The following is a 12,328-nucleotide window of genomic DNA, read 5'->3' on the forward strand; positions in this document are numbered from 1 at the left end:
ACATTTCTATATAAAAAAAAAAATTGTGAGATTTGCAACTTTTTTTTTTTTTTTTGATTGACATATGACCAGGACATTTGTTGACATTTTTTGTGAGATTTGCAATTTTTTTTTTTTTTTGATTGACGTATGACCAGGACATTTATTTACAGTGTGCGATTTACTCTAGAAGCTCAAGCTATAAACATCTCTGAAAACAATCTAGATTTTTCTAAATACTTTGAAATGAATAGAAAGCAGTTTGAACAAGGTCTTCAGACGACATCAAATATCATTCATAACCATCTAAAATTCTGTAATGTGACATTCTGAGTGAAATAATTCTGATGGGAAACTGGGCCTTCAGGATTTGATTGGATAATAGAAATGTAGGCTAATATATTTTTGGTTTGTGTGTCTTTGGTTGTCAGCAGAAACTTTTTAATTTGTTAATATTAGTTAACTACATTAGTTAATATGAGCTAACAATGAAAAAGCATTTATTCATCTTAGTTCATGTTAATTTCAACAGTTAGTAATACATTATTAAAATCAAAAGTTGCATATGAAGAGTTCAGATGCAAAAGCCTCGAAGTGCCATCTGAAATTTTCTTCTAGAATGACCATTTTTATCAAGCTCGTATATTTAAGTTCAGTAATTTCAATTAAATGGCAATGAAGATTACCTATTAATTGTCATTTAAGTGAAATTACTGAACTTAAATATACAAGCTTTATTAAAAAAATGATCATTCTAGAAGAAAATTTCAGATGGCACTTAGAGGCTTTTGCATCTGAACTCTTCATATGTTCATATTATATAATGGCCCTGAGCTGACATGAACTAACGTTAACAAAGATTAATAAACACTGTAATAAATGTATCATTGTTAGCTAATTCATTAACCAGTGTTAACTAATTGTGTTGTGTTGATGAATTGTGCGCAAGACCAAGTAAATAAACAGTCAGATTTTATTTCAAGGTTGTTTCTGATAAGTACTTATGTTTACAAACTTGTAAAAAATAATAATTAGCTATTTATCATGCTGTAGCTGCTCTCTAATCATTGAGAAAAACCTCTCTGTTTCCCTGGTCTCGATCTCTCTCTTCAGTTTCTCCTATCGTCAATCACGGCAGTTGTCCTTTCCTCTCTCATTCACCCTCTCTTCCTCCATCCATCTCTTTCTGGATCGGGACTGGGATTCCGTGCATCTGTTCATATGAATCTGAAGCAGGGGTTTACACACATATTCAATCGGATGTAAAGAGACACACATTTCTTTAACACACACACACACACTCACCGTCCTCTGTGTTATCATAGGATGCTGTGAAGTCTGTGTTGTTGTAGACACAGTCTGATCCAGACATGATTTCATACGACTCTGGAAGGAGAAAACAAGATGAAATTAAATTTCATATACCACATGGCCAAACAAACACACAGCAAAACACTTACCAGTGTCTGTGTGGTCCAGAGCGAGATCTTGTTTTCCATCTTCATCTGGATTGATGTAGTCTATGCGGGGAAACATTTTAAAAAGAGTTTACTGCACATTATCAATTCATTTGTCACTTCAAAATAAAGGTTCTTTATTGGTTTCATAAAGAAACTTTAACATCCATGGAACTTTTCCATCGAATAAAAGTAAGTAAGTTCATAATACAGTTTTTCTCGATTGCTTAAACACTATAACCAGGCTTTTGAACTAAAATTTCAAAACCATGACGCCATTTATCAAAAAGCACACCCATTTCACTAAACTATAAACATTATTCCCTGTTTTGACACATGAGTCAGATTTGTTGAACTGTCACTGCAAAACTCTACACACAAATCCCTTCATTTCTCATTGCTTAGACCATGTTGTCATGTATAAAGCACTAGCATTCAAAATTGTTCACTCAAGTCAGCACATCTTCAGCTCAGTTAGCACACAATTACCCAGGTGGAAACACTAAGAGTCAAAATTTAACACACATCAATCAGAACCTTCAATAGATATATAAAAGGGCCCAAATCAGTTTATTGCGTTTTGGAACAATGGATCCAGAAAGACATGAAGGAAGAGGGATAAGAATGAGGAGGAGGAAGGGCAAGGACAAGAAGACAAGCAGTCTCAGATGAAATTCAAGCCACTCTAGTTGCCCATGTCTTTGTCAATGTTATGACTATGAGGGAGGCTGGGCTACGAGTAAGGCCAAATTTGAGTCACTTTACCGTCGCCTCGAGAACCTTCAGGGAGGTGTGGTGGCAAACAAAATTATATCACTGAATAAGAGACAAACATTTCCAATAGTCTTTGATGAGGTTTATTTTCTTGCAAGAAAAGGCCAGCAGTCGTACAGTCACACAGAGTAACACAGAGTGTGACAGTGAAGGGAGGGCATCCTTTCTCCTTTATAGTCTTGACTCCCAGAATGTTATCTTTCTAGGCAAATGATGGTATTTCAAACATATGTGGAACATTCTTAGACGTGTCCATCATATTGTATCCTTGAGTGGAGGCCCTCCTGTTACGTCCCAAAACTCTTTACCATTCCAATACAATTCGAATTCCATATTAGAATATGGTTTGTTTGTGCTCTTTTACTGTCATATGTTGGTCACACACATCTTACTGTAAGTAAATATAAAAAAAAAAAATTAGAGGAGAGAGTAAAATAAAAAGTAAAAAAAAAAGAGTAAAACAGGAAAAAAAAATGTTTTTGTGTGTGTGTGTTTTCTGTGTATGAATAAAAATGTGCCGATGTATCCACTGGTTGTGTCTTTTGTGTTCATCATGTGAAAAGGTTTGTGATGGGGGAACCACAAGCAACATAACTTACCAGTTTTGGAAATGTTGTTTTGAATTTATTGCACCAGTGTGTTAGACTATGTTGTAGTGTGTGTGATTTTGAGGGCTTGTGTGTCCTGTCTGAGGGCAAAGTTTGGTTTTTCAGCAAGAGTGAATGGTTTTGAGTGTAGAGCTTCATTTTGACCTGAAAATAGGATGTTTGGGGAATTGGGTGAGACGTTATGGATTTGTGTTAATAGTTTTGAGAATACGAGGCATATTTTCAAGAAATGTGTTTAAGCAATCGAGAAAAACTGTAATAAGAAAAATGTTTATTTTAAGAACGGTTGACTGAAAGGTTCTTTGGGGCACCAAAAATGGTTCGGCATCACTGTGAAAAGCCCCTTTTTGAAACCTTATTTTCAAGAGTGTCAGTTAGATCTATATGTGTGTGTTTGATCCCTCACCCTCTTCTTCAGGCGCATGCTGAAGTTTCTGTGTCCGTTTTCGGGGTTGAGCATACAAACACCCCTCCATGTTCTCATACGACTCTCCATCTGAGAAGAAGACACACAGACCCCGAATCCAACCTGTGTCACGTCATTTCCCCATTGAACTCCAGTCATTAAGAACTTCATCTATTGTGAAGCTATAATAAGCAGTCAACAACTAGGAATATATTTTGATAATATGTATTTAGTAATATTTTCAGCTAAATATACATGATTTCAGAACTTTTTTTATGTTTATGTTTTAAGTATGTGTGTGTAAAATCAAAATATGCTCACCAGTGTCTGTCAAACTGCTGGGCGGTTGTAGGGTGTTGTGATGTTCCTCTGGCCTCGCCCCTTCCTCTTTCCCAATTGCATCAGGTTCAAGATAATCTAAAACCAACAACCATTCAATTGCAGAATAAAAGTCCCCTCACATAATTACTGTTGGTCAGGATATACAGTACCTTCATCTGCAGACACACAATATGTGACTTTGCCTTGATTGCTGTAAATAGCTGCGTCTACATTCTCATAGGACTGCGTCTCATCTGTCCAAATCAACAACGTAATATTGACTGCATTTTTCTGGATTTGAATATGGCTGGCACTATAAAAAATATGTAATTATTAGCAATGTTTTACCCTTCTTGATGTTTTCAGCGCTCTCCATGCACTTCACAGAGCTCCTGTGGCAACACACATTCAAAAACATGAAACCGCCTTCTTAGCACGTTTACTTCTTTAATGTGACATGTTTGCAGTGTTTCAAGTGTTTCAAATGAAGCACAAGACTATTTAATTAGAAAGTAATTGAATGAATCATGAAAAGTCTCTATATGACAGGTGGATAGAGAGGAGGGCTTGGTGATGTCGAGCTGGTTCAGAGGTGACAGCGTGAACGAGTATTAAAACCGTTTGGTGCTCTTTGGTCATTTTTGACTGTAACATTTTACGTTTTGTTTTTTTATAGAATTTTTTACTTCGAAACTTGGTGAAGGTTTTGGCATTTGCTGTGTGAACACACACCAAAAATCATGGACATGATTCGAAAAGGCTATAAAAAATTGTCACGCTTGTACTGTTGAATGAATTACAAATGAATGGGAAGCGGATTTCATCTAGTGGAAATGTTTGGTACTGCGCCCAAACAAAATCTTACTGAAAGCTCATTTTTTGATATATCAACCTCAAATTTGGAACATAACTTGTTTAGATTTATGGCTTTTGATGTTCTCGCAGGTTTAGAGTAAAACATGTTTTGGAAAAATGATTATTTCATATATTTTTTTTTGTGCCTTTTTCAATAATTAACTTAAACTTCTAGAACTTTAAGTTCACTTTTTTTTCATGTCAGCAATAATCTACTAAGTGCCTTCTTAAAAAGAGACCAAACTCAAGTGCTCCAAAGCATTCAATATTGACGACAGTTTAAGTTTAAGTAGTAATGCTCAAAACATATTTAAGTAATAAAGATTATAATTACTGCATAAATATAATTTAGCATCATAAAATCCCTTTAAATTCAAAATATTATATAAAAAACATTATCAAACTAAAATATATGAATTTCATTGAAGTAAAAAAAAAATTGACCGGCACGCGAGGAGCACCAGAGGGTTTTGATTTTCTTTTCTTTTTTTATATATAATACTGCTAATTTGGGCAACTATTGTCCCAACAAGATATATAGAGTAAAAAAGAAAAGGGAATGACTATTGAAAAAAGGCAAATACATCACCCAAAAGTAGAATAAGGGGCAACATGTCCATTTGTGTGTGTCCTCTGCTCTGTAGGTGCTGCATAAAGAAAAAATTATCATTAAGGACCATTATAAATCTATGAACTATATAATGCAATAGATAATTTGTCAACATGATGCTTGTATGCTGAAAATTTTTCTATGTCAGTGTGTGTATTTTTTGTATTTTAGTATTAGCTATAGTTTTTAATTAATAGTATTTTTATTCATATTTTTTTTACTAATAGGCCTATTGAAACAGCATAAACATGGTTAATGAGGAAACTTCCTGTGTCCTCATAAACAAAATGGCTTCAAAACCAGACAAAACTGTGATTCTGAACTGAAATAAAAAAAATGCAGAAGTTTTCTATGATGGTTGGGTTTAGGGGTAGAGTTGGTGAGTAGGGGGATAAGATACAGTTTGTACAGTAAGCATTACGCCTATGGAGAGTCCCTAGAATCCACATATACATGTGTGTGTGTGTGTGTGTGTGTGTGTGTGTGTGTGTGTGTGTGTGTGTGTGTGTGTGTGTGTGTGTGTGTGTGTGTGTGTGTGTGTGTGTGTGGGTGTGTGCGTGTGTTCACAACACTTGCCATTTCTGCGTCGTTGTGTTTTGCAGGTGTAGACGAACAGAACGATCCCAATCAAAAAGGCTGATGCAGGAACTGTGTAGAGCAGCCAGTCAGGCCGAGACGCTAAACACAACACACACACACACACACACAAATGATTAACTGATATTCAGCATCGGATTTATTATGACATAATGCTGCATAAAAACTTACCTGTGTTATGTGAGGGGTTTTTGACTGGCTTGAGATCAGGTTTGCTGTGAGATGCACCATCAAACACAGTTGTGTTAACTTTTGTGTAACCTGTGGACATGATGAAATTGTCTTTCTTTCGAGCTGAAAGTTCACTTCATCATGCTAGTTTATTAAACTAACACACATGATAGCAAAATATATTATATTTTTTACAGACTTACAATCTTACTACACTCTTAAAAATAAAGGTTCCAAAATAGGGTTTTCACAGTGATGCCATAGAAGAATCATTTTTGGCTCCCCAAAAATCCTTTCAGTGAACAGTTCCTAAAAAATTACTTTTTTTTTTCATACTCTCAAAAGTAAAGGTTATTTATTGGCATTGATGGTTTTGTGAATAACTTTTAAAGGGAACCAATTATGCCCCTAAAATACTAAATGTAGTATTAGTCTCAATTGTCCCCAGAATGTATCTGTGAAGCATCCGCAGAATAAATATTAATTAGGCTATACCATGTTTTAAATGCCCATTATTGAGAGGAAGCAGTTTTCGTGCACGTATCTTTAAATGCAAATGAGCTGCTGCTCCCCGCCCCCTTTGATGTGCCTTTACAGCTCCTGCTTCAGATACTCTGCCAAAAACGAAATTATTATAATGTCTATCGTGGCCACACTCACGTGACATTGCAGTTCTTCATGAAAGTTAGGGGCTGTTTACACGACACCGTTTTCAACTAAAAACGTAAAACATTTTATGCATTTTGGCCGTTCATTTACGAGACAACGGCATTTTGGATGCCTGAAAACGCAAACTTTTGAAAATGAGTTTCAAAGTGCAAGTTTTTGAAAACAGTCTCTGTGTAAACAACAAAAACGCAAACCTCTGAAAACGATGACGTCATGCACATGCGTATTACGGGTTATGCGCCAGAGAAACGAGGGCGCCGCCATCTTTAGAATATTGTCTTATAACTTTCGTTTTGCGATCGCTCTGTATATTTCTATGGCATTGCTGTCCAGGAGTAATTAGCTTTTGAAGTGGATTTACTTAATGTAAAGTTAACAAAAGTTGTCATGAGGATTGTAATGTTTAAAGCAGATGTCTTGACAAATGTCAGTCGACCGGGAAGATTTTAAAACGAGCCGTTCATAAATACGCAAGATCGCTGTGAAAATACAGACCGGAAGTCAAAAGACAACGAGCACAGCGCTGAAAAGGGGCGGGGCTACATAAGGTCTATAGAGCTGGTAAGTCCCGCCCCTTCCGCTAATCCCCCTGGACCTCTAGGTTGAAAAATCGTCAATGCAAGTGAATGGGAGAAAATAATTATTTTCTGGTCCCGTTTGAATTTTGCCATGAATGTGAACATATGTTGTCTGTGAATTTTTTATATAACTTTTCGTGTAAAGAATGATACAATTTAGCGGGTAGACGTTTGATACGGTTAGACTTTGTGTGAGAGCACTTTGTGGACTACAACTCTTGCTTTCGACGCGTTTGAAACGTCACCACCACTCGCACACGGACACTAGCTCACGGATCCTTCTAAACATGGCTGTGTCTTTGGTGCACTTCACCGCCTTCTTTCAGGGAGAGGACAAAATCGTTGAGGTTGGTGAAAACCACGGGTAGGCTATGTCAACTTTATGGGGTGACGTCACATAGGCGACATGTAGTCTTTCTCGTTATGTCTTTTCCACAACTGCTGGCCGAAGAATCATACCATATACTGTCAAACTCGTAACATGAAAAGTTATATAAAAAATTCACAGACAACATACGTTCACATTCATGGCACAATTCAAACGGGACCAGAAAATAATTATTTTCTCCCATTCACTTGCATTGACGATTTTTCAACCTAGAGGTCCAGGGGGATTAGCGGAAGGGGCGGGACTTACCAGCCCTATAATGTTTCATCGACATAAAGGCTTGGCAAAAGAATACAGCGTTTTTAGGCATTCTCGCGGATCCGTGTGAATGGGGATCATTTTGACAATGGTGTCATCTGTACATGGAAAACTCAAAGGAAAAACTTGTCCGGTTAAAGCATATTGTCGTCATGTAAACGTACTCTTATTGTTTGCATGCGTTTTAAAGCCACAGCAGTCTAAAAGTCTGATATATGATTTTCTGAGCGCACACATCCGAAGCACGAGCACCTAAAGCTGCATGTCAGACCTTCACGTGAGAATTAAACGAAGTTCTCTTTCACATCTTATTGCACTTAAACTGTCAAATACACACAAGGTTGTCACCGTTATGTTCAGTTAGTTTCTGTTTTCATGGACTTTTAGTTTGTTATTTTCAGTCACATGTGTTCCTTTGTTCAGTTTCCCACCACTCTTTAGTTGTCATGGAGATTAATTTAACCTGCACAGGTGTTAATCATCATTGCCCTCATTTGCTTTGAATTTCATTTGCAGTCTTGTCAGTTTCCAGTGGTCCGGTCATGTCTACATTAGAGGTTATGTTTTGTTTGTCTGCCTGTTTGGATTGCCTTTTAAGTGTATTATTAAAGACTTTTTAAACTTGATCATCATCATCATCTTCTTCTTCTTGTTCCTCTTTCAACCTTGTGTGACAGAGGTTATGTCAAATATACACACAAAGTTCACATAAACAGTCGGTTATGTCTGTGACCGTAAACAGCAGAGAAAGAAACCGCATGTGTATATTATTGACACATAAAATGTTCAATAACAATATAAATGACAATTTTGCACAACAGGTCCCTTTTAACATCAATGGAATCTTTTCATCCCACAAAAGGTTCTATATAGTGGAAAATGTTTTTTTATATTATTAAAATACTTTTCACACTAAGAAAAAACAAGTGGTTCTTTTAAGAACTGTTCACTGAGAGATTCTTTGTGGAAACTAAAATGGTTCTTCTATGGCATCACTGCCAAAACCCCTTTTGGAGACCTTTACTTTTTAAGAATGTGAAGAACCTTTTTCCACTATAAAGAGCCTTTTGTAGAATGGAAAGATTCCATGGATGTTGAAGGTTCTTCATGGAACCATCGACGCCAATAAAGAACCTTTATTTTCAAGAGTGTTCATGATATTTGAGTGATATCAGAAACAATTTTGCAGTGTGAAATGTTGAATGTCAGGAACACAGCAAACATCAGGCCGCTGTCACTATTAAACCAAACTGTGTTCTTTCTGTGGTTTTAACATTTTGATCAACATAATTTAATCCAAAAACCAGATTCAAACTCTTCTTTAGATGTGTTTACGGCCTAAAAATTGCTCTGTTTGTATCATTATTGAAATGATCAGGATGAAAGATTTATTTTGCTTGGTTTAACAGATCTTTTGAAAAACAAGGTGAAGCAGCAGCATCTTTTAGATTAGCTTCATTTACTTTCAGTCTTACTCTTTTTCTCTTCAAACACACTCACAGACAGATCCCAAGGGAGGGACTGCTTGTTTTCTCACCAGCTGCCTTCACACATTTCCTTTCTTTAGCAATTTGAAGCGTTATTTTCACCGAAGTGATACTTACTCTGCTAAACTATCAAACATGCACCCAAACACAGTACCATCAAGCGCCGAAGATGATGCTTCAGCGTTTCATTAACAGTGTTGGTTGGGTGAAAAACTGCATCGTAATTATCAGAGACCAAAAACAGCAAGTCCGTCTGATATTTTTCCGGCATTTTTCTTTTAAATGAGCCTTTCATGTACACAATTACATTGATTTGATTCACATATGCTGCATATTTAAATGCATTTCTATGAACTACTGTAAAATATACCATAATTAATATACCTATAATATAATACCTTCTTCTCTTATTAAACAGTATAAGGTTTGCCAGAAAAATATCAGAACTTTATTAACTTTACTTTTACTAACCTTCAGTTACGGTCTTGTTTGTTGCATTCATCCTGAAACATCAGAGAGCAAATATGAGTGTGAACACAAAGATGGGCGAGTGAAAACTGACAGTAAAAGAGAGGAGGTGAGAACAGATGTGGCGGAAGAGAAGGAGGGAGAAAGAAACAGAATAACATAAAATGTAAAAAAAAAAAGGAGAAGTGAGAGAATAAACATGTCAAACGTGTTCAATACAAAGCTATTACTCATGACACATAAGTGTTTTCACAAATAAACTTTCACTTATTTTATATTAGCATTTAAATGCATATATATATATATATATATATATATATATATATATATATATATATATATATATATATATATATATATATTATTTGTTTGTTTTTTTAAGAAGTCTCTTATGGTTGCATTTATTTGATCAAAAATACAGAAAAAAACAGTAAAATTGTGAAATATTATTACAATTTAAAATAACTTTTTTTCTATGTGAGTATATAGTAAAATGTTTGAGGTCAGATTTTCTTTCTTTCTTTTTTAAAGAAATTAGTAAAACAAATATGTGTTAAATTAATAAAGTGATTTGAAATTTTGAATAAATGCTGTTATTCATCAGCGAATCCTGAAAAAAAATATCACAGGTGGCAAATATATATATATATATATATATATATATATATATATATATATATATATATATATATATATATATATATATATATATATATATATTTAGCAGCATAGAGTATAAAATCAGTATATTAAAATGATTTATTAAGGAAATATTTTATGTAGGCTATTATTATCAAATGTAGCAATAACAATACAAATACACAATGTTGGCACTTTTATTGTCTTTTTTTTTCTTTCATCATTAAACATTTTCTTCACATGCTCACAGATAAATATAATCTAAAACAGCATAGCCAAAGAATGCACAATCACAAATGTGTCTTTCTATTAAAGTCCACCTTGTCAAAGTTATATGAGTGGTGGTGGGTGACAAGAACAAGTCCAATTCATATTCACCCTAAAGTCAAAAGAAAGGAATACGAATTCATGTTGTGCTAAACCATTTTAGGATCTTTGAAATTGTCAAGCTGTGGGCTTCAGCACGCGCAGCCGCACTGTGAAATGACCGGGTAGTGCGCGCGGATCCACGCGCATCGCTTGAGCGCGCGAGAGCCCTGCTGGCAGTGCCACCGGAGGAGCGTGACGCTCACGGACTGCACCGGTTTACAAAACATCCCCTCCGGTAAAGAGCACGAGCGCTCGGTCGAGCACTGTCCTTCTTTGACGTATCTCGGCCAGAAGCGCACGCCCAGATCTTTCCACATCGACAGCACCGGGCACTGCGTGTACGACCACAACCACCGACGAACCCTGCGCTCCGTTTTCGGTGCTGCTTTAAGACCGGTGAAATCCAGCAGCTGAAATTCACTGGGAATCGGTCCGGCGAGACTGACCTCGTCATCTCGCGTGATTTCGGACCCGTTTCCTCGCGTTGGTGGACCGGTCGAAGAGAAGACTGGGTCAAAACTGCTGCCGAGTTTGCGCCGCAGCAGCCGAGGGCTTAAATCCCTCTCTCCCGGTTCCAGCGCCGGGTCAGGGTCCTCGTGCAGGTCCGGTACCGGCAGGTGTTCGCTAGGGGACGGGCGCACGCGCAACTGAAGCTGAGATTGCGCGAAGTAAACGGTGACGGACACGCAGAGCACGAGCGCAGGAGACGCCTTCATTTTCATTCCAGTCAAGAAAAAGTTTTGTCCGATTTACTGAAATGAAGTTTAACAAAAAACGTATGATTATTAGTTTTGGATCGCGGTTTTTGGTAACAAATAGCTTGTGAAGAACAACTTATTCAAAACTTATCTTCACTGGCAGGTAATTACCTAATGAACTGTGTAGAGACTTTTAAAGGGAGACTATGAAGGCTACTCGTCTTTATAACTGAAGCCTGTCTCCTGCTGAATGGAGCTTTTCTTTGGAGACGCCAGACGCGTCATGAGCGGCGCGCTGCCGCGCTTGTGTCGCCCCGCGGGTTTAGATCAATGTTTCACCCGTTACAACTACAACACCCCCCTCTCACGGGAGAGCTGAGACCCTGGAATGCCCAAATTAACTAACTGAGAGTAAACTCAATAAGTGTTATTATTTACTGTTATTTTTATTATATGCAATATAGGCCCTTGTATTATCAATGTTTTATATATATTTGTGTTTTCATTTTTGTTTAATTTTAATATATTTAATGTGATTTTGACATTTTTATTAGGCTATTTTTTTATGGTTTTTATTTATTTATTTATTTATTTATTTATTTATTTATTTTAATTCCAGTTTCATTTTTATTTCAGTTGTGGTGTAGTTTTAGTTTTTATTTATTTCCAATTTTATTAATTTCCAACGGCTCCAGGAGGTTAATAAAGGCCTTCTGGAGCAAAGCTATGTGTTTTTGTAAGAAAAATATAACTTTATAAACTTTAATCACTGGCTTCCGGCAATGGCAGAGGTCACTCTTCCTCCGGAGCTTGACTTGTGTACCGCTGTTACCATTAAATATGGATATTTGTCTTACAATAACTTTTATAATGGATGAATGCGCTTTTTTTTTTTTTTTGGCTTCAAAAAACAAGGTACATTCACTCCCATTATAAAAGGAAGAGCCAGGATATTTTTACATCACTCCAATTGTGTTCGTCTGAAAGAAGAAAGTC

The 12,328-nt window shown here is 36.3% G+C and overlaps 2 protein-coding genes across 2 annotated transcripts; both read right to left on the minus strand.

The window, feature by feature from the left end:
• Nucleotides 1–935: 935 nt before the first annotated feature.
• On the minus strand, nucleotides 936–9,720 carry LOC308701715 (uncharacterized protein). The gene is made up of 11 exons (XM_081384130.1): nucleotides 9,630–9,720; nucleotides 5,779–5,868; nucleotides 5,587–5,688; nucleotides 4,990–5,047; nucleotides 3,894–3,937; nucleotides 3,716–3,799; nucleotides 3,546–3,641; nucleotides 3,225–3,314; nucleotides 1,440–1,499; nucleotides 1,285–1,365; nucleotides 936–1,206 (listed from the first exon to the last, which is right to left on the minus strand). The coding sequence occupies exons 1-11, from the start codon at nucleotides 9,658–9,660 to the stop codon at nucleotides 1,133–1,135; spliced, it is 810 nt and encodes a 269-aa protein (XP_081240256.1). The 5' UTR covers nucleotides 9,661–9,720; the 3' UTR covers nucleotides 936–1,132.
• A 732-nt stretch (nucleotides 9,721–10,452) lies between these two features.
• Nucleotides 10,453–11,661, minus strand: nog5 (noggin 5). Its single transcript, XM_081384142.1, has 2 exons — nucleotides 11,504–11,661; nucleotides 10,453–11,386 (listed from the first exon to the last, which is right to left on the minus strand). The coding sequence occupies exon 2, from the start codon at nucleotides 11,354–11,356 to the stop codon at nucleotides 10,724–10,726; it is 633 nt and encodes a 210-aa protein (XP_081240268.1). The 5' UTR covers nucleotides 11,357–11,386; nucleotides 11,504–11,661; the 3' UTR covers nucleotides 10,453–10,723.
• Between the last annotated feature and the right edge of the window lie 667 nt (nucleotides 11,662–12,328).

Source organism: Scardinius erythrophthalmus (genome assembly GCF_964197995.2).
Source record: "Scardinius erythrophthalmus genome assembly, chromosome: 1".
In the NCBI taxonomy this organism is placed as follows: domain Eukaryota; kingdom Metazoa; phylum Chordata; class Actinopteri; order Cypriniformes; family Leuciscidae; genus Scardinius; species Scardinius erythrophthalmus.

What these genes read in the sequence shown, in the direction of transcription:
- LOC308701715 (XM_081384130.1), bottom strand. Translation starts at nt 9,660, where the DNA reads ATGAATGCAACAAACAAGACCGTAACTGAAG. An exon ending in AAACAAGACCGTAACTGAAG is followed by an intron (nt 5,869 to 9,629) that starts GTTAGTAAAAGT and finishes TCATGTCCACAG; the next exon opens with GTTACACAAAAGTTAACACA. An exon ending in TCTGGACCACACAGACACTG is followed by an intron (nt 1,366 to 1,439) that starts GTAAGTGTTTTG and finishes TTCTCCTTCCAG; the next exon opens with AGTCGTATGAAATCATGTCT.
- nog5 (XM_081384142.1), bottom strand. Translation starts at nt 11,356, where the DNA reads ATGAAAATGAAGGCGTCTCCTGCGCTCGTGCTCTGCGTGTCCGTCACC.